The sequence below is a fragment of the Choloepus didactylus genome, chromosome 4 (assembly GCF_015220235.1).
Source record: "Choloepus didactylus isolate mChoDid1 chromosome 4, mChoDid1.pri, whole genome shotgun sequence".
Taxonomy (NCBI): Eukaryota; Metazoa; Chordata; class Mammalia; order Pilosa; family Megalonychidae; genus Choloepus; species Choloepus didactylus.
In genome coordinates, this window is record NC_051310.1 from 37,021,332 (window position 1) to 37,043,614 (window position 22,283).

General features: G+C 39.6%; 2 protein-coding genes across 17 annotated transcripts in view; one reads left to right on the forward strand and one right to left on the reverse strand.

Moving 5' to 3' along the window:
* The window catches only part of NUMB (NUMB endocytic adaptor protein), a 260,763-nt gene extending 241,925 nt beyond the window's left edge, over nt 1–18,838 (forward strand). For 6 of the 11 annotated variants that reach the window (XM_037832342.1, XM_037832343.1, XM_037832344.1 and 3 more), the window contains 6 exons: nt 3,887–4,027; nt 6,584–6,788; nt 8,428–8,721; nt 10,446–10,595; nt 15,792–15,938; nt 16,724–18,838. In XM_037832342.1, coding sequence (XP_037688270.1) covers nt 3,887–4,027; nt 6,584–6,788; nt 8,428–8,721; nt 10,446–10,595; nt 15,792–15,938; nt 16,724–17,439 — 1,653 coding nt within the window. In that variant the 3' untranslated portion in view covers nt 17,440–18,838. The remainder of the gene's footprint in view (nt 1–3,886; nt 4,028–6,583; nt 6,789–8,427; nt 8,722–10,445; nt 10,596–15,791; nt 15,939–16,723) is intronic. The other 5 variants (XM_037832350.1, XM_037832351.1, XM_037832352.1 and 2 more) reach the window with 2 other exon arrangements.
* The window catches only part of PAPLN (papilin, proteoglycan like sulfated glycoprotein), a 43,230-nt gene continuing 39,360 nt past the window's right edge, over nt 18,414–22,283 (reverse strand). For all 6 annotated transcript variants that reach the window (XM_037832335.1, XM_037832333.1, XM_037832334.1 and 3 more), the window contains one exon: nt 18,414–21,010. In XM_037832335.1, coding sequence (XP_037688263.1) covers nt 20,841–21,010 — 170 coding nt within the window. In that variant the 3' untranslated portion in view covers nt 18,414–20,840. The remainder of the gene's footprint in view (nt 21,011–22,283) is intronic.

A 22,283-nucleotide genomic window follows, 5' to 3' on the forward strand; every position in this document is an offset into this window, starting at 1 on the left:
CTAGTTATATAAAGTTTCAGTATTCATAGACCCTTGTTAAATCTTGTCTTGTTTTTTGCTACCCTTTCCTCTCACTTAATCTCTTTCTCCATCTTCAGGGATGTCTAGGCAGTGAGCACCCTAACTTGTTCATATTGAAAGGGGGTGTCAGCAGTATGGGGAAGGGGGCTGCATCTGGTTGATGTTCTTAAAGAGGCTATTGCCTCTGGGTTTTAGGACTTGTCTGGCATGGCAACATTCTGGTGGATTGAAGTTTCTGAGAGATAAAACTTAGTGAGTGAATATTTTACAGAATCTCAGGTGGGGACCTAGGTATTTGGGGACTACTTTTGGTAAGGGCGTGGCATACTGTGGCCATTTGGGATGTGTAGCTGGAGCTTGCAAAGGGGAAACCTCCAGGATAGCCTCGTGACTTAAAGAGCAGTTCTGATGGATAACTTGCCTGATACATTTTAAGTAATTAATAAAGCTGTATATTAGTCCTTTTGACCTTACTTCTAAAGCTTCTTTTTTTTTTTTAAGTTCAAGAGAAGCAGTTTTCTTAAATAGACATTACTGTTGGAAACAACAATCATTAGCTTATTTTTAAGAACTTAATGTATTTGTCAAGTGTTTTGGATGAATTTTTTGTCCTTGGAGGCTATGAATTTGTTGCCCCCTGGTGGCCACTTACAGCGCTGACATTGATTAGTTAGTTCTTTCCACATTGAGGGGATAGTAGGAATAGATGGCTTGTCACCCTAGGTCTATCTGTCTTCCCACCTTTATATGTAGCTAGACGCCAACATTAATAAAATAAGTTAGGATCAGTGTTTATGATAATGCCAGGCCATGATCCCCTGCACATATTTACCATGGATTAGAAGCCAAAATTTGAGTACCCTACCCCTTGAGCAAGAAACAATGTCAAATTGCCTTTTTCCCATCTCCCCACACATGCCCACTCTGGTTCTGATAGTGTTCCCACTTAAACTTATATTTCTTGCATGGTTTCCTAGAAAAAGGGATAAATGAATTGAAAAAAAATGTGATTGAAGTGATCATAAAGTTAAATTTTTATTATTAAAAGAAAAAAAAAAACAAAAACAGTTTTTAAAAATTGGCTTCAATAGATTTCACTTCCAGTAATTGCTGAGTAAGCGCCTATTGGACTGACTCTCCTACAAACAACTATAAACTCTAGGCAGTAGAAAAATAAAACAATTATTTGAGGGCACTAGAGAATAGCCCAAAGCAAGCAGATTCTGGGGGAAGTCCTCCCCCAGAAAGAAAGAATGAAATGGCACTGAGTGGTTTTTCCATTTCATAGCTTCTAGCCTGAAGATAGTCTCTACCATACAGGATAGCTAAGACTCCAATAGCAAACTCTTAGTCTTCCTGATCTGAAAAACCAGAAGACAGAGTTTAGAGAATGTTGGAATTAAGAGACCCAAAGAGGGAAACCCCAATTTATGGGTGTAAATTCTGCCCAAATCCCTGGCTGATCCCTTAACCATGCACATACAGGACAGACCCTAAATAGCCCAGCTAAGGATCTAAAAACCAAAATGAGATTTGAGCTGCTGTCCAAAAAGACAGTTTTCCATTTGGGCACAATCACGTTACTTGTCTTCTGAAACTAAAAACATAACACTTTTCCAAGGAAGGTAATAGGATTCAGAATCTCAACAGTTTAACATTGTGAATGGTGCAATGCAAAATTACTCAGCATACAAAGAAACAGGAAAACGTGGTCATTCTCATCAAAAACAGCAATCAACAGAGACCAAACCTTGAGATGACCTAGATGTTGGAATTAACAGATGAAGATTTTAAAGCAGGTATTATAACTGCATTCCATAATGTAAAGGAAAATGTGCTTATATTGAATGAAGAGATAGGAAATCTCAGCAAAGAAATAGAAACTTTGCAAGAGAACCAAATGGAAATTCCAGGACTGAAAAATACGGTATCTAAAATAAAAAATTCACTGGAAATAGTATTTGTATTTGTTTCCTATGGCTACTGTAATAAAGTATCACAAACTAGCTGGCTTAAAACAACAGAAATTTATTCTCACAGACCATGGTGCTAGAAGTCCAAAATCAGGATGTTTACAGGGCCGTGCTCTCTCCAAAGCTTCTAGGGAAGGATCCTTCCTTGCCTCTGTCAGCTTCTGATAGCCCCAAGCTTTCCTTGGCTTGTAGATGCATCACTCCAATATCTGTCTCTGTCTTCGCATGACATTCTCCTCTCTGTGTCTGCGAGTCTATGTCCAAATTACCCTCTTTTTTATAAGGACACTAGTCATGTTGGATTAGGGCCCACCCTAATGCAGTACAACCTCATCTTAGCTAATTATAGCTACATAGACCTATTTTCAAATATGGTCACATTCACAGGTAACCATTAGAGGTTAGAACTTGAACATATCTTTTCAGAGGGACACAATTCAACCTACAACAGTATTGTTCATTGAAAAAAAGCAAGGTACAGAATAGTATATGTGTAGTGCTAATTTGCATAAGAAAGGTAGTAGAAACATGAATGTCATACGTATTTGCTTTTTTTTGCAAATAGACCAAAAACTAAATTAAAAATAGCTAGATAGGTAGAAAGTATTCTGGTTAAAGGGATAGAAGTGTGATTTTTTCTGAATGTAGTTTTTAACTTTGGAATATGTAAATATTTATAAACTTTAAATTTCAGTCAAAAAAGAAGAAAAGCAGGAGTTAATGCTTATTGATTCACTTTCTGTTTGGAATGATGGAAAAGTTTTGATAATGTTTGATGATAATGGTGGCACAACATTGTAAAAATAATTAACATCACTGAATTGTATACTCAAGAGTGGTTAAAGTAGAAAACTTTATGTTGTATATTTGTTACCAGAATAAAAAAAAAAATTTAACCCATAGAACTGTCAAAAAAGAAAAAAAAGCAATTCATAAATGAAACAAACAGATAATGAGTTAATCAATGACATAATTGCACAGAAAGAATTAAACTGACTAATGAACTGAATGATCATCTTTAGTGAAATATATTCTAAGGACAAATAGAGCTGCAAAGAAATATTAAACTCCATTCAGTAATCTTATTGTTAGTAATAATATTGATACTGTTTTAAAACTATTGTCTATATAAGATAAAACAAATAATTATACTAAAATTAGGAGCCAAGATTTTAAGAGTAAAAGAAGTACAACTATAAAATCAAAGGATTTAAGTAAAAACCATGTAGGGTTAACTTTGAATTAGAAATGTTAATAAGAACTCATGATGTTGGGGTTTTTTTTTTTTTTTTTTTTCCTTTCAAAAATACGAATATCCTCACTCTGTCCACTGAACTGAAAAGGTCTAAAAATAATTTCAACTGGAAGCAAGACACACCCTTAGAACCCAAGCTGCAGTCTCTGATTCCATTCCCCACCAGAAGGAACCAGAGTTCCTTAGAGGAATGGCTGTTTCCAGTTACGAATCAGAAGATGTGAAAAATGAGGCTGAGATGTCATGTTAGGCCAGGAAACAAGATGCTATCAAAAGATATTGGAGTCATGTCAAAAGGGCATGTTAAGTCACTCCTACTGGTTAAAGATAAAATGACTTGGGCATCAAAAAGAATAATTGCAATGGATTGAAAAAATTGAATACATAATGATCCAATAGTTCATAATGATTCTGAAGAAAATAGGAAAGAAAATCAAACAAGCATGCCTGATCACCATTGGAAAGAACTTGGGCACCAACAGCTTAGTCTGAAAATTGGCAATTAAAAGGATATTCATTCCACAATAGGCTGTGGAATGACATAAGGATTCTGTGTTGTGAAACGGGCATCCTATCTTTCTTCTGATAGGCTTAAATAACCTCATAAGCCCTCTCCTTTGTACTTCCCTTTTTCTAGGACCTCATAGTTGACCAGACAATAGAAAAAGTTTCTTTCTGTGCTCCAGATAGGAACTTTGATAGAGCCTTCTCTTATATATGCCGTGATGGCACCACTCGGCGCTGGATCTGTCATTGCTTCATGGCTGTCAAGGACACGGTGAGTCCAACAATATGTATTTCATCACAACTATTGTCAGTTAGTCAAGCTCCTTCTAAGTTGGGTCAACCAAGCAGTTTCCACTATATTTTTAACAAGCGCATGCTTGTGTATGCAAGTAATTTCTGAATTTTTTAAGAAGTTCAGATGGAATAAGGCAGTATAGCTATTCATGAAGGCTACACCACAATAAAGCCATTGCCAAAACTTAACCTGGGAAGGTGGTGATGCTCTAAAACTGATCAAAAGTTTTTTTAAAAGTGTTTTGAGACAGCAGTATAAAGAGATGTTAAGACCCCAAACTCTGCAGTCAGATCCGGGTTTCATTCCTGCCTCTGGCTCTTAGTAGCTGTGGGATTTAGGATAAATTACTTAATGTTCTCTAAGTGTTAGTATCCACTTCTATAACATAGAGTTAATTGTTGTGGAGACTAAATTAAATAATGAAAATAAGCACACTTAGCTGGCATAGGGTCTGGTCCATGGTAGCTGCTCCCAAAATGGTACCTAATAGAATTGTTAAAGCTGTTCCTACTTGGTTTCATGTAGGTGCTTTGAGAATGAGTTGAAGTAACCCAACTACTCATTCTTCCTGTCTCTCCAGCCTAAGAAAGCCACAAAGGTTTGGCTTATTTTGCTATCATTACACTCACAAAATCCAAAGAGTTCAAGAGTTTCCCTATACAAATTTTATAAACTTTTATTATCAAATAATGACCCTTCAGGCCAATGGTTCCTGTATAGCAGAATCACCTGGGGGGCTTGTGAAAACAGTGATTGCCAGACCCCACCCCCAGAGGTTTTGATTCAGTGGGTCTGGGGTGGGGCTTGAGAATTTGCATTTACCAAAGTTCACAGGTGATGCTTTTGGTGCTGGTTGGGCGAGCACTCTTTGAGAAATCATAAACTTCCTTTGCCAGCAGATATGTCCTTATAAATGAGCTATATTCAAATGCAAACAGTTATAAAAGTCTTTCTGTACTCCCTCGTCTTGTTTCATGCTTTAATACCTAGTCTTCAGTCATCTTACTATGAAGTTAAATGAACTCATTTGTTTGACAATCTTTAAATAGTAGTAAAAGGTCTATAGTCATATAAAATATTAAGGATAAAAAGCATTTCAAACATTACCTCACATTATGATATCTGATGCTGTAAATCCAGTGAAGTTATTTGTTCAGAGGCATATGCAGGAGCAGCTGTCTGCATAGTGTGGTTTTGAGAATACCAAAAAGGGCTCTCTTCTCACCATTACTGATAGCTGCTATGACACCTATTATACAGTGGGTTAGCTTAAACATAAGCATTTATTAGCTCATGGTTTTGAGGCTAGAAGTCCAAAATCTGCGCATCAGTGAAGAATACTTTCTCCCAAAAGTCTGCAGAGTTCTTGTACTGGCTTGCATAACCCTTGGGGTTCCTTAGCTTACCTTCCATCACAGGGGAATCTCTCACTGTTTTTTGCTGATTGCCTGCTTCTTGCTTCTCCCTCTCGCTTCCTCTGACATCTAGTCTGTTGTCAGTTCCCAGTTCTCTTTATAAGGCCTACAGTAGTAAGAATTAAGACCCACCCTGATTCAGTTGGCCATACCTTATCTAAAAATAGCATCTTTAAATTCCTTAAAAAAAAAAAAGGTCCTAATTCCCACCACACCATCTTTAACTTTTTTATTCCACACTTAGGGATATGGTTTAAAATACAAATAACCCTTGTAAAAAATAATCCACTGAATTTATTGAATTTACTCTGAGGTAATCTAATGTATCTATAAAGGAATGTTTAGTTTATATAATCTCACACACAAAAACAAATCAGTTTTATCTGTTTAATTGTTTTGTAAGTGGAGAATGTAGATGACGATATGCATTAACTTTTGCCTGTGTGTCATTAGAGAAAGATAGTAGGGAAGGTTGGTGGGAGGGGGGAGCCTGAAAACACTGAGGACCTAAAATGGGGAGGGTTGTGTAAGAGGGGAGAGTGTTCAGAAAGGGGAAACTGAGAAATCAAAGTTTTCCTTTGCCTGATTCCCTTTTCATCACTGGGGTTGTATTTATTTATTGGAAATTCCAAGTTTGCACCTTTTCTCCTAGATATATTACATTTTCTATGTTGACAATGTACTTAAGCTCCTGAAATTTGCACTGCCATTTCAATGGTTTCTTAGAAGTACTTGTATATATTCCATTGTTCTCCCGAAAGAGCAAATAGAGGTTTATAGGTGAAGACTGAGGGCTCAGAACCTTTGCACAGTGTCTCCTGAACTGCTGGCCAGAGATAATATGACAAAGGGAACCTGAGTGATGAGGTCGGTGGCTGCTCACAAAAGCACAGATTGCTGACAATGGCTTTACACAAGGCTTGCAATGGTGTAGACTGTTAAAGAATCATAGGCATTACCATTTTAGCCTAGCATACTAATATATGAAAACCTAATTTTAATCTGGAGTTCTAACATTTTGCCTTGTGTAAAAACAGAGTTATTTGTGGTCTAAGCTAATTCATGATTGTTTTTAAACAAAAACATGAATGTGTTTAAAATCCTCTGCTATGTATAGGGTGAACGATTGAGCCATGCAGTTGGCTGTGCCTTTGCGGCCTGTTTAGAACGGAAGCAGAAACGGGAGAAGGAATGTGGAGTGACTGCAACCTTTGATGCCAGTCGGACTACTTTTACAAGAGAAGGATCATTCCGTATTGCAACAGCCACTGAACAAGCAGAAAGAGAGGAGATCATGAAACAAATCCAAGATGCCAAGAAAGGTACAATCTGTTCTACTACAACTTGTGTTTATTTAATGCAGTTTTTCCTAGCAGGTTAATATGTTGAAGCTATCAGGGGCACCTTAGCAATATAGGAAGACCTCAAGAACAAAGCTGAAAATCTTACAAAAGAATGGCTAGTTTAGTGGTTTCAAAAATGTTAACGCTTTCTGTTATGTTAAGCTGTCTGGGGAAGCTGAGCGCACAACTGAAGAAGCTGCAAGGACATTTATCCCCAGTGTTTAAAACAAAATTGGGATAATGTATATACTGGAACAGATTTTTAATTCTAATGAATCTGATTTCTGTGAGAAGGAAATGCCCACCAAGGGCCCTGCATCCTGAAGGAAGAGGTACAGTCCCAGGGTTTAGGAATCTGCCAACTATGATGCGGGAGGTAAATGCAGATGTAGATTTAACATTGCTACTGTTTTTGTTAGGTTGTTATTATATTAAAAGTCCATAGATTTTGAGAGATCAGTTCCTTTTTTTCCCATAGCTCCATTAACTTTAGTGTGTGATTTTGCAGAATTTGAGTTTTTTCAGTTACCCCGTGGCATCATAGCAGAAATGCCTACTCAGGAGTCGTCATCTAACATTGGGCTAGGTATATTTTAGAACCAATTGAGAGGGCTTTAGGAAATGCTTTGCATTCTTGTAAACAGCTAAAGTTGAAATCAACAAGGTACCTACACACTTGGGAATTAAACACTTCAGTTTAGCTGATATACCTTAATATAATTTTACTAATTATTCACTATGTGCTTTTAGTTTTAAACCAGTCATTTTGGAGAACAGCATTATTTTTATTTGAAATGAGAAATTATCGTTGATTTTTTTTTTCACTTCTTGTAAACATTTGTGCCAGGATATCAAACAATAAAAAACACCATGTTATCTTTACTAGAAAATTTAATACATGTGGCTATTATTTTGTGTGCTTTAATGATTTTCATACTGAAAGCATATTATTTAATGCCACCAAATAACACTCATTGCTACACACAGCAACTGCCAAAGAGGTTGAGTCTCAGGATCTATGGAGGATTATGGTTAGGGATAGAGATTTACCACAATCAGAATGGGACTCAACTGGTATCCACATGGAAACGGTCTTCTATTTAGGTTTAAATCCAACTTAAAATTTTACCCTGGATGATTTTATTCAGACGAACCTTAAATGCATATTGTTCATGCTTCAAAAACTTTGCTTTGTGACATTCTTTGACACAGAATTGAACTTAGGTTTGCTTAGACCTTTCTGACTATTATACTTCCAGAGCCCGCCCCCCCCACCTAAACATTTAAAACCATGAACCATCATTTTTTAAAGGTCCTCACGTTACAAGTTCATAGGTGCTGATTTTTTTAAACATGCTCAGTCTTTTTATAAATCACTGCATAAAAATCAAAGACCCAATATTTGTGTCTTAGTAGATGTAACGTGATTTGTAGTAGGTTATTAAGCCCCTTATCTGTTAAAACATAGCGCATCTGAACCCTGCTTGTAACCTGTCTTTTAAAGACACTGGGAAGGAGATAGGTAAAAGGACCTTGGAGAATTTTTGAGTTCCTCTATTATGTAAGCTCAGATTATTTGAAGAATTCCTAAGGTCCTCTTTTTCTTTACTTTCTTGAGCTGAAACAGATAAGACAGTTGTTGGTTCATCAGTGGCCCCTGGCAACACTGCCCCATCCCCATCCTCTCCTACCTCTCCCACTTTGGATGCCACTGCCTCTCTAGAGGTGAACAATCCTCATGCCATCCCACGCCGGCATGCTCCAATTGAACAACTTGCCCGCCAAGGCTCTTTCCGAGGATTTCCTGCTCTTAGCCAGAAGATGTCACCCTTTAAACGCCAACTATCCCTGCGCATCAATGAGTTGCCTTCCACTATGCAGAGGAAGACTGATTTCCCCATCAAAAATTCAGGTAATTTTCTTTTGGTATGGTAGGACTACATTGGAAGGAATGAAATTATTTCAGGATATTTGTTTTTCCCATTGTTTTTCTTTGTTTTGTTTGGAAATGTTTTTTTATTTGATAAATAAAGTAATTTTTTAAAAAATACAGGTAATGCGGCAGCCACCTGACTCACTGGGTACCTCAAGCACTGAAGCTTTATCTTCACTTACATCAAATTAGCCACTCCTCTCACTCAGGCTGGTTGGTGGTTGCATCTTGTATCATTTCCCAGTAGGAGAAAACTAGTCTGTGGAGGGGTGTGTGAATCGTTAGTTTTTTTTTTCAACAAATAGGTGACAGAGTCATGATGAAAATTTCTAGCCTGGTTTGTAATGTCTGTGGTCTGTCTTGATGTGAGTGTACTGCCTCTTAGCCAACCTGCTTCCAAACATCAAGGGTCTCAAGTTTCTATTCTTTTTCTGACATTTGGGACCCAGCAGGGAATTAATTAAAGAGGCTTTGGAAACACATACAGTTAAATAGGATTAGTGTCAGATGTACCAGAAGAAATGGATAAGTCCTCATTGTCCTTGTGGCTGGTTGCCTCCTTAGGGAGGAAACTTTAAATGGACTCATGTATAAATCAAAGATTTGTTTATCAGAGACAGTGGGCTTGCATATTCATTACCTTTTGGAACTGCCACAGGGGACTTGGTGTGGCCTCTGCAGTTGAACCAGTCCTGGTAGCTCTATCCTCATCATAAGATCTTGAGCTAAAGTATCAGATCTGGTCAGTGCTGTTTTACTTCCCTCTGAGACCTGTTGAACTATTGTTATAACAGGATATGAGGAAGCTCTGTTTCAAGAGGGCACTCCTAAAAAAAAAAAAAGAGGGCACTGCTGCTGAGAGCTAAGTTCTGTTGACAGATGAAACTAGGCCTAAAGATCAGTTGGATAGATTATTAGCGAGGGTCTTTCCAGGGCTCAACATCTATAAAATTTGAAATTCTAGATGCTTCAAAAACCTTGTTTGCAATCTCTCTCTGGGGCAGATGGGGAGCAAAAGCTATTATTCTCTTTTTATAGATGAACAAAGATTCAGCACACATGATTAGCTTCCTCAGTGACCCAAAAAATATCCCAGAGTCAATATTATGAGAGCAAAGTCTCTAGAGTCCCAGGCCTCAATTCACTTGATCATGTTATCGTAGTTTGTATACTCAGTACTAGAGACTTTGGAGAAAAATGAGAGTGATGACATTATCATAGTTTACCACAGAGAAAAGCACTGAGCATCCACTGGTGCCCCTGACAGTAACTCATTTTTCTGATAGAATCACTAAATGGCTCCAGAACTTAACTCAGGCTGCCCCCTTGGGAACTGGTTGGAAGGCAAACAGATTGCAGGTATCTTCTAGAAAGATCTAGCTAGCCGAACATCTTGGCACAAAAAGAGAACACCAAGTTCTCAGTAGTGTCACACGGGAGAGGACATAAAGAAGTTTGTAGATTTGCAGGGGAGGAAAATGTTCCTTAGTCAGTGAATTGTTGACGTGTTATACTTTCCCATCTGAAAAACCAATGAAAATTGTAGTCAGTAAATTTTTAAGCTGCTTTTGTAGCCCCAGCTGACTTTTAATTAGTCTTTTTCTTCTACAAATAAAGGATACTGTGTAAAATATCTTCTTGTATCATACTTATATTTCAGGATTAGTTTTTCTGTCTGGAGCCCATTTCTGTTTGCCTTGCAGTGCCAGAGGTAGAAGGGGAAGCAGAGAGCATCAGCTCTTTGTGCTCACAGATCACTAATGCCTTCAGCGGACCCTCTGAGGACCCCTTCTCATCCGCCCCAATGACCAAACCAGTGACAGTGGTGGCACCACAATCTCCTGCGTTTCAAGGTTTGTGCCCTCTTGGCCTGTTTAGCTGTTCTCTTTGAAACTAGTACTTTTATTATGCTGCTCACTTACTTGGCATCCTGAGTTTCCCAAGAGCTAGTAAGACTCGTTAATTTCCCTGTTTGGCAACATCTGTGTGCTTTGTTCCCCTTCTTGCTTCCTTGTTTTGCATGTACATACCCTTCTTTCATCCCATGCTGTAAGGAGCATCTATGGTCCAAGCCCACTGTTTTATTTGCCACTTGTCTATTAAGGGTCATAGTATCCAGTCAGTTTTCCAGAAGGAACAGTCATCAGAATTGGTTCTGGGGTTATGTTTTTCTCTAGGGCAGTGCCCAATCCTCCACCCAGAGGACTTTGGCATTGTCTGGAGACATTTTGGGGTGTCACAACTTGGGGTGGAGGGTGGTGTTGCTGGCACCAACTGAGTAGAGGCCAGAGATGCTGCTAAACATTCTTCAACACATAGGCCAACCCTCACAACAAAGAATATTCCAGCCCAAAATGCCAGGATTGCCAAGGCTGAGAAACCCTGGACTCACCTAGTCTTTATCCTGCCACAAGAGGCTCAGAAAGAAAAAAGTACTTCTTTTGGCTCTTACTTCATCTTCTATAACAAGTGTCCTAAAAGTTGCCTTTGTGGCATTGAAGTATCCTAAATGGTGGTTTTCAGAGATGGTGAGTTACCAGTTGGTATTGATTCAGAGGTCAGCAAGGAGTTTGTGTAACTTAAATTACAAACTTTTAAATTAGTCTTGCTTTAGAATTTGAGCTCCATTCCTTTTGAGAAATAGCTCAGAGAAAGAACCAGGCATTCAAGTTGTGCTGTGGAGACAGTACCCCACTTCTGTTGGAGGAAGTTACTACAGGCTTTTTCTCCACAGGAAGTTTCATTTTTAAAATAAACCTTTATAGGCATGTGCACAAAACAACTTTTCATTTCATCTAACAAGCATTTAGAATACCAATAATAATAGATACAATTTATTGAGTCCTTACCACAGTGCTTGCACATTGTGGTAAGGACTCATGCATTATCTCATTTAATCCCCAAAACAACCCTTTGAGGTAGGCATTACAGATAAGAAAAATGAGGCTTAGAGAGGTTAAATTAAAAGTTACACAGCCAGGAGTTAAACTGAGATCTTTCTGAATATAGTACTTATGACATTCTGCTGACTCTCTGTCCATTCACTAGTTCCCAGTCTATGAGTGACATAGACTTTTACACAAGCCCTAGGTAAAGAGTCCCATGCCATAATCAAGGTTGCCCAGTCTTGAAGAGGCGATGATTATAGTGTAGAACAGGGGAAGGTGCTTCCTCTTCTGCTCCCTACTAAATACAGGCACACCTCAGAGATATTGCAGGTTCAGTTCCAGACCACCACAATAAAGCAAATATCACAATACAGCAAGTCAACACAAATTTTTTGGTTTTCCAGTGCATATAGAAATTATTTTTACACTATATTGTAGACTATTAAATTCTGCAGTAGCATTGTGTCTAAGAAAACAATGTACATTCATTAATTAGAAATGCTAACCATCATCTGAGCCTTCAGCGAGTCATAATCTTTTTACTCATAGAGGGTCTTTCCTCGATGTCGATGGCTGCTGACTGATCTGGGTGGTGGTTGCTGAAGGTTGGGGTGGCTGTGGCGATTTCTTAAGTAAGACAATGAAGTTTGCTGCATCAGTTTACTCTTCCCATCATGAAAGATTTCTCTATTGTGTGCATTGCTATTTGATAGCATTTTACCCACAGGAGAACTTCTTTCAAAATTGAAGTCCTCTCAAATCCTGCCACTGCTTTATCAACTAAATTGATGTAATATTCTAAATCCTTTGTTGTTATTTCAACATTGTTCACAGCATCTTCACCAGAAGTAGATTCCATCTCAAGAAACCATTTTCTTTGCTCATCCGTAAGAAGAAACTCCTCATATTAAGTTTTTTTTTCTTTATTAGAGAAGTTGTGGGTTTACGTAACAATCATGCATAAAATGTAGGATTCCTGTACACCACCCCACCACCAACACTTTGCATTGGTGTGTGGAACATTTGTTACAATTGATGATAGCACATTTTTATAATTATACTATTAATTAAAGTCCATGGTTTAACTTAGTGTTCACTGTGTAGTATACTTCCATGGATTTTTACATTTTTTTATTCTGTTACCATATATACAATCTAACATTTCTCCTTTTAATCGTATTTAGATCTCTATTTCACTGCTGTTAATTACATTCACAATGTTGTGCTACCGTCATCATCATCCATTATCAAAACTTTTCCATCATTCCACATAGGAACCCTGTACATTTTAAGCCTTAACTTCCCATTCCCTATCCCCACCCTGTCCCCTGGTAACCTATATTCTAGATTCTGACTCTATGAGTTTGCTTATTCTCATTGTTTCGAATCAGTGAGGTCATACAATATTTGTCCTTTTGCAGCTGGCTTATTTCACTCAACATGATGTCTTCAGGGTTCATCCATGTTGTCACATGTATCAGGACTTTATTCCTTTTTAGGACTGAATAATATTCCATCCTATGTGTATACCACATTTTATTTATCCATTCATCGATTGATGGACACTTGGGTTGCTTCCATCTTTTGGCAATTGTGAATAATGCCTCTATGAACATCTAAAATTTTAACATGAGATTTTAGCAATTCAGTCACATCTTCAGGCTTTACTTCTAATTCTTGTTCTCTTGTATTTCCACCCCATCTGCAATTACTTCATCTACTGAAGTCTTGAACCCCTCAAAGGTCATCCATGAGGGTTAGAATCAACTTCTTCCAAACTTTTGTTAATGTTGATATTTTGACCTCCTCCCATGAATCAAGAATGTTCTTTTTATGGCATCTAGAATGGTGAATCCTTTCCAGAAGGTTTTCAGTTAACTTTGCCCAGATCTGTCAGAGGAATCTTTGGCAGCAATAGCCTTACAAAATGTATTTCTTAAATAATAAGACTTGAAAGTCAAAATGACTCTTGGATCCCTGGGCTCCAGAATGGATCTTTTGTTAGCAGGCATGAAGACAACATTCATCTGATTGTAACATCTCCATCAGAGCTCTGGGGTGATCAGGTACATGGCCAATGAGCAGTAATATTTTGAAAGGAAACTTTTTTTTTTTTTCCTGAGCAGTAGGTCTTAATAGCAGGCTTAAAATATTCAGTAAACCATGCTATAAACAGATATGCTATCATCCAGGCTTATTGTTCCATTTATAAAACACAGGCAGAATAGATTAAGCATAATTCTTAAGTGCCCTAGGATTTTCAGAGTGGTAAATGAGCACTGGCTTCAACTTCAAGCTGCATTAGTCCCTAACAAGAGAGTCATCCTGTCCTTTGAAGCTTTGAAACCAGGTATTGACTTCTCTCTAGCTGTCAAAGTCCTAGATGGCATCTTCTTCCAATATAAGGCTGTTTCTTCTACACTGAAAATCTATTGTTTAGTTTAGCTGACTTCATGAGTTATCTTAGCTAGATCTTCTGGATAACTTGCTGTAGCTTCTACATCAGTACTTGCTGCTTCACCTTGCACCTTAATAGTATGAAAATGCTTCTGTCCTTAAACCTAATGATCCAACCTCTGCTAGCTTCAAATTTTTCTTCTGCAGCTTCCTCATCTCTCTCAGTCTTCAAAGAATTGAAGAGTTAAAGCCTTGCTCTGGATTTTGCTTTGTCTTAAGGGAATGTTGTGACTGGTTTGGTCTTCTGTCCAAACCTTCTCCATATCAGCAAAAAGGCTGTTTTGTTTTCTTATCATTTGTTTGCTTACTGGATAGCACTTTTAATTTCCTTCAAGAACTTTTCCTTTGTATTCGCAACTTGGCCGTTTGGGCGCAAGAGGCCTAGCTTTGGGCCTGTTTCGGCTTTTGACATGCCTTCCTCACTAAGCTTAATTATTTCTAGCTTTTTATTTAAAGTGAGAGACAAGGACTCCTCCTTTCACTTGAACACCTAGAAGCTATTGTAGGGTTATTAATTGGCCTAATTTCAATATTTTTGTGTCTCTGGGAATAGGGAGGCCCAAGGAGAGGGAATGAGTTGGGGGAGTAGTCAGAACACATAAGACATTTATCTGTTAAGTTCGTTGTCTTATATGGGCATGGTTCGTGGTACTCCAGAACAACTACAGTAGTAACATCAAAGATCACTGATCTCAGATCATTATTACAGATATAAAAATAATGAAAATCTTGAAATAGTGTGAGAATTACCAAAATGTAACACAGAGACACGATGTTAGCACATGCTGTTGGAAAAATGGTGCTGATAGACTTGCTCAACAAAGGGTTGCTACAAACCTTCAATTTGTAAAAAACATAATATCTCTGAAGTGCAATAAAGTGAAGCACAATAAAACAAGGTATGTCTGTATGATAGAGACATAGGACTGAGTAATAGAAACTGATAGAATAGATAACTGGAGTAAAAGAAGCAAGGGTTAGACAGTGTTAATAGAGATAAGGAAAGAACCGTAGGTACTTAGAGATATTATAAACATTACCTAAGGAAAAAAACGCTTCAAAAAAAAAGAGAGAGATGAAATTGACTCTGTAGCAAACTACAAGTTTATTAAGCAAATGAAAATATGCCAAGTTTGATTCCTCATCTGTAATATGGGGAAAATACTTTATGGGGTTTTTGAGAGAATTAAATAAATTCAAGTAACATTTAAATACTATTTGCATAGTGCCTGGCACATAACAAAGAATCATTGTGTTTTATCCATTATTATTATTATTAGCATAATTTGGTCTTTTGGAAAACTGGTGGAAAAGGAAATGCCTTATCTACTGTTATGCCAAAGGCTAAGCTGTAACTATAATAGTTAGATCTTTGCTGCTCTTAAAACACAGCCACTCTGTTCACCTTGACTTAAAGTTGTGTTTTTGTGGGCTTCATTTTCCCTCCTCCCATGCACATACTTTCTTAGAACAGTCATTTGGCTTTATCATTCCAGACTTTTAAATTGCAACCTCTAATTCCATCTTTGCCAGAAGGTGTGTGTATCCATTGCAAGATAGCATGGTTGTCCCTACACCAACTTTGCTGTCTTATGTTTACCTTTTATTACCAGTATTCCACATTGGCCTGACTGACCCAGCTCCAGTGTCACATGTACACCCTGCATGAATTAACTCCATTAATGTTGTCTGCTCCCATTGTAGCAAATGGCACTGACTCTGCCTCTCTTGTGCTTGCTGCTAAGCCAGCCCATACTGCTCTAGCACCTGTAGCAATGCCTGTGCGTGAAACCAACCCTTGGGCCAGTGCCCCTGATGCTGCTAACAAGGGAATTGCAGCCACACATTCGGGTAAGGTGGCCACAGATGGTGGTAAGGATTCTGGGATCAGATTTGTGACCCTGGTTCTAAAATCAACCATTTACCTGAGCGAAAATCAGGGAGTAATCTCTTTAGGCAAAATGTATTCCTTCCTGATAGTAAACTTTAAGAGCGGATGGTGAAGGAGAGGAACAAGAGAGGTTATATCAGTGGTTCTTAGCCAAGATTATGGAACAGAACCGCCCTTTGGAGCTTGTATAAAATAAATTCCTGGGCCCCACCCCCAGAGAGTTCATCACTGGATTTGGTGATATGTGGACATGCCTGTAGGAAGGGTGGACCTGCCTCCAGCAATGGCAGCCCTACAAAAAGTGAGTTGTTGGCACTGTATTTTTGCTTTTCTGTACTTTCTGGTTTTTCTATAATGAACATTTATTAACGATAAACCCCAAAATTTGAAAAACGTAATAAAGGCAGTTCACCAGAAAGACACGTCTGGAAGCTTAGCAGGGGCCAGCAAGACACAGTACTAGGTCACTTGTTTTCTTTTTGCCCTTGGGCCCTTTAGAGTATGTGCAGGCTGGTTTCTCATGCTGTGGAAGAGCCACGGTATTGGGGAGGGGTTTCTAAAACCAGAGAGCTGCCTTGGTTTCATGTGCATAGAGACTCTCCTCTCACCTACCAAAACCACAAAATGTCCTGTTAGGGGACTTTTCCACACCTTAGGATCATTCAAATAAACAGTATTATAAAGCAAGGAAAGAAGCCCCTATTGACTCTGATTCTTCTGTCACTCTTCATTTTGTTGGTTCCAGGGACCGAATGGGGTCAATCTTCTGGTGCTGCCTCTCCAGGTCTCTTCCAAGCTGGTCACAGACGCACTCCCTCTGAGGCAGACCGCTGGCTAGAAGAGGTGTCCAAGAGCATCCGGGCTCAGCAGTCCCAGGTCTCACCTGCCCCTCTGCAGCCAGTTCTCCAGCCTCCTGCACCCACCGCTGTCTCCCAGCCAGCACCACCTTTCCAAGGAAATGCATTCCTCACCTCGCAGCCGGTGCCAGTGGGTGTGGTCCCACCCCTGCAGCCAGCCTTTGTCCCTGCTCAGTCCTATCCCATGGCCAACGGGATGCCCTATCCAGCCCCTAATGTGCCTATGGTGGGCATCACTCCCTCCCAGATGGTAGCCAATGTGTTTGGCACTGCAGGCCATCCTCAGGCCACCCATCCCCATCAATCACCCAGCCTGGTCAAGCAGCAGACATTCCCTCAGTATGAGACGAGCAGTGCTACCGCCAGTCCCTTCTTTAAGCCTCCTGCTCAGCACCTCAATGGTTCTGCAGCTTTCAATGGTGTCAGCGATGGCAGGTTGGCTTCAGGGGACAAGCACACAGAGGTTCCTGCAGGCACCTGCCCAGTGGATCCTTTCGAAGCACAGTGGGCTGCACTAGAAAGCAAGTCCAAGCAGCGTACTAATCCCTCCCCTACCAACCCTTTCTCCAGTGACTTACAGAAGACATTTGAAATTGAACTTTAAGCAGTCCCTATGGCTTATCTATCTTGTCCATACTTGGGCAAGTGTGGGGGTGGAGGTCAAAGGAGCAAAGGAGACTTTGTCTTCCTTATCAGTACATTTAACAATAATCCCAAAGGTCCCAAGGAACAAGTCCAGGCACAGAGTGCTGGGAAGGGTGATTTTGAAAGAAGTGGGGGAAGCCATTCCAAGAGAAGAGCTAACTTGCGGTTAGGCTAAAGAAATCAAGGAAATATTGCCCTCTGTTCCCCTCTCCACCCCCTTACACATCTCTGGAAACAGAGAGGCAAAGTATCTGAACAGGAATCTGTATTCAAAGCACATTTACTGGAATATGAAACACACAACAGGAAGCAGAATGATCTCCCTTTGTTTTTCAGGCCATTCACCTGCCACAACTTAGTACTGGCCTCTCTTAGAGATCAAGGACAAGGTGGCTTGGGCTGAGGCTGGGGAAGAGAGGCAGGCTGTGCTCTCAGAGTTCCTGGGAAGCACATTGTCAACTGCCCAGCAGAGCTATGTTTCGGGAGTAAAATTGAGCTTCCATTTTAAGTAACAGAATAAATATTATAAATATATATCAAAAAAAAAAAAGCCAAAATCTTTATTTTTATGCATTTAGAATATTTTAAATAGTTCTCAATATTAAAAAGTTGTATGAGTTGTAAGTAATTTTGCCAAAGGTAAAAGGGTTAGCTGTAAGAAATTGTACATAAGATTGATTTATCATTGATGCCTATTGAAGTAAAAAGAAGAAAGGTTGGAGATGCAGACGGGATCCCTAGCTTGCTCGGTATCATTCATTGTAAGTAGCACATTGCAACAACAATCATGCTTATGACCAATACAGTCACTAGGTTGTAGTTTTAAATAAAGAAAACGAAAGAGCAGTATTGTTCTGGTTTTAAACCTACGGTGAAATTCTAATGTCATTATTTTAATGGAATCATCTAAATATGCTCTATAGAGAATATGTATTTTTCTTTTATATATTGTTGCGATTTCCTTATGTTAATCCTTTACTTTTTTTTTTTTTTTTTAACACTACGGTGACAATTACATAATCATATCCACAGAAGGGAACACAGGCTACTGTGTTAGTTTGTAATGTGGTTCTTAGTTTGATGAGTTTTGTTTTGTCCTTTACATTTTGTCCTCTGGAGTTCTGTGGGAATGGGGATTCTGGTTCTATTAGCTTTGTGTGTGTGTGTGCATTTTCCCCATTTTGGTTAGCAAGAAATCCCATTCCCAGTTGCAGCCACTTGACCTCTGGTAGCAACATGAGATCCCATCTCATTTTTACTTTAAAACGTTGGCCTTACAATCAAATGTAAGTTATATATATTTGTACTGATGAGAATTTATAATCTGCTTTAACAAAAAATAAATGTTCGTGGTAGAATCTGTTGCCCGTAAAGGGCTGTTCTTTCCCTTTTCTTTATTGGCGAATGTGTTAATTTTAGTTCTTTTTGGTCTTGCTCTCTCTCCATTCTACTGCTGCTACAGATCCCTAGTTTAGTAGCTAGAAAATCTACTGAGAAACTATATCCTTAAAATTCATACTTTCATTCCTGTGTTGGACTTCAAGTGATCCTGAGCACATCTCTAAAATCAGATATTGTTACTCAAAGTGTGGTCTGGAACAGCATAGTGAAATATCAACTGGGGGCTTGTTAAAAATGCAAAATCTCACTCCACAGACCTCCTGAATCAGAGCCTTCATTCTAACAGATCCCAGGTGATTCCACATGCACTCAAGCATGAGAAGCCCGGGGCTGGAGCAGTCATTCTTGCTTAACCTTGGCTACACCCTGGAATTACTGGGGAGCTTTTACACTCCTATTGCCCAGTCCACACCCCATACCAATTTAATCAAAACCTACTGGAGGTGGAACCCCAGGGTGTTTTCTAAAGTTCCTAATATGCAAGAAAGTTGAGAAACATGGATCTACAGTGAGTTTTACGCTAACTTTAGCCCCCTGTTCTGTGATTAGTTCTTAGAAGAGCTAGCTGCAAACAGCAAGATAACTTCAGATTTACTTTTTGAAGTATGAATACCAATAGGCCAAATTCTGGTTCAATTAAAGAAATTCAGGAGTCCAAGAAAGTAGCCCTTATTTTCCAATTTCTACAGCAAAACCAGCCATGGTAAATGAAAGGGGATGAGCCTCAATATTTTTTTTTTTTTTTGGATGGAAAGAAAACAAAAAAAAATGCCTCTACCCCTGGCCCTTGTTTCCTTTGTTAAATGAGAGGAAGACTGGGACATAGCACTCAAACATGATGCACTTTTTCTCTTTTCCAGCCAGTGTGTTGGTAATAAAAATCACCTTTCAGAGCTTTAGTCCCTCTAATGCCTGTGTTTATTCTGGCCAAGAACCTTTATTACTAGATCCTGCCGGTCCTCTGGAGGACTTATAGAAAGTTTAAGTGAAAAGGGACTTGGGGGTTCACTGAATCCAGGCCTCTTGTATTAGCTGAAGAACTGGAGGTTGGGAGGGATGGATGACTTTCCCTAGCCCAAGTCATTTCTGAAACTACTTCCCTGTTATCACATTGCCCCCTCCCCCCATTAGTATCCCCATCCTGCTTACGCTATGTTTATTAGTAGTCTAATTTTTATTTGGCAGCAAACATTTTGTTTCAGAGATTTGCTTAGGGATGAGAGCAGGCCCATCACTTCTGTATGGGTTTGAGACGCTCCTCCATAGCCAGGTTTTACAAGTTGACCTCAAAAGGAGGGGCTTCAGGGTCCAGCTTCCTGATGACAGTTAGGAGCTTCTCCAGGTATTTCTTGCTCAGATAATAGCGAAAACTGCTGCTCTTTTATTCCAAATCCCTATTCTGAGACTTGATAGTCCCCTTGGCTGAGATTCTCACTAACATTCTACTGTTGACCCTATACACAGGATTTTAAGCTGGTTGCTGCACTACCTAGATGAGTGAGAAAGACTAGAGCAATGGCCCACTGTTTGGCCTCAGATGAAAACATTTAGTTCTATCCGAGAATACTGCCCTGACATGACAGGATTGGCATGCCCCTTAAAAGAAAGGTGATAACTTTGAAACCAGTACATACCTCCCCACCCAGCCTGAATTCAAGGGAGAGTCCTGACAGCTTGCTTGAAAATGCAGCACACTGGTCCTGTGTGACAATTTGTAGAGGGGAATTGTAAAGATTATCCTCGTCCAGTCAGATTCTTCTTGACAACTCAGCAGCAGCCTATGGTTGCATCAGAGATGCAGATACTGCTAAGGACTACTAGGGGACGCTGTTCTGGAAACTGCTGAGGCTAACCACTTGGTGGTTTTTAAAAGTCTCCCCAGAAGATAACTCTGCCAGTCAGAAAGAGGAGGCCAAGAATCTGTTTCATAGGGACTAGAGCTGGCGCTAGCCTTCATCCCTACTGCCAGATGGGATGAGCGGGAGGCTGGAAACGGGAACAGCTGGCACAGCAGAAGCTGGAGTAATACTCATTGCCACAAAGCTGGGCCTGCAGGATCAAATCGCAGTTGGCCAGCTCAGGCTGGTCGATGCAGTCCCTGCTGGGGTCCCTTGGCTGGACAGCTTGTGCTGCAAAACAAAGGGAAGAGAGAAAGTGGCAGGAAGCTCTGTGTTGGCTGAAGCTAAGGAAGAATTTTCTCATCTACCATTTCATTTTCATTTCCTTCAAAGAAAAGCAGAATGGTAACTGCCAGATTCAAAAAAAAATAAAAATAAAAAAGGTGGTTAGTCTACAACCTTCTAACATCTCTAGATATAAGCTATACTAGGGATTAGTTTCCACTCATTTGCCAGTCTTGCTTTAGCATGCAATGGGCCCCCTACCTCTGCCACCACCCCCATTAATTTTATTTGCAGCCTCAGCCCAGTGCATAGCCCATAGCAGACTCCTAAATATTTGTTGATGGAATATTAGACATCTCTTGACATTAACTCCTTACCTTACCCTTACTATTGCACCCTGAAGAGTTGAATGACAACTGCCTTGGCCTTAGAAGGAAGAGAGAATGGGGCTAGCTCTAAGTAAAATTTTGAGTTGGCAAGAGCTACTTTTCTCCCTTTCACTGCTAGGTGTCTCCCAATCTTAAAAGTTTTGTGCCCTCAATATCCTCAGCTTATCAGAGCCACTTAGTTCCCCAATTTCCCCCCTTCCCCAGAGAAAGCAATGAGTATTTGGCAAGACTGTTAGGAGGCCTCCACCTCAGAATTTACCTGCCAGCTCTGGCAGCATCTGGGTTTTGTAAATCACTGTCCGAGTTTCCTTCTGTTGCTTCATCTTAGGACTGAAGGGGCCTTATCTAGTTACTTCCCTTTTCTTTCTGGCAGGGCCTCTTATGACTTGGCTTAGCTTAAGCCAAAGCAGCACCTTCCCTAAAATCTTCCCTGAAATCAAACGCGTGTGGCGAGGGAAGGCTGACCATCCTGTCCCTTTGCTCCCTCCCAAAGTACAACCGAAAGACTATACCAGTTAATGAGTGTCTAAAGCTTTCATATTCAGTATAAAAAGAGGACTAAGAGTACTAATTACTTTGACTTACATAAATGGAAAGCCATTTATGTATTGTGTTTTTAAAAAATCAATAACTTTTTATTCAACTTTATTTCAGTTGTTGCACCCCTGGGCCTATCCTTGCCCAGCCTGGTGGTGCAGCACACCTGCTCTGCAGCCAGACTGCCTGGGCCCAAGTCTCTGGTGACTTTGGGCAAATTACTTAAGCTCTTAGTGTTTCCTCATCTGTAAAAGGGAGCTATTAATAGCACCCACATCATAGGGATGTTGCAGAAACTATATAAATTAAGGTTTTTCAAGCACTTAAAACAGCCCCTGGGGCCCATCATAACC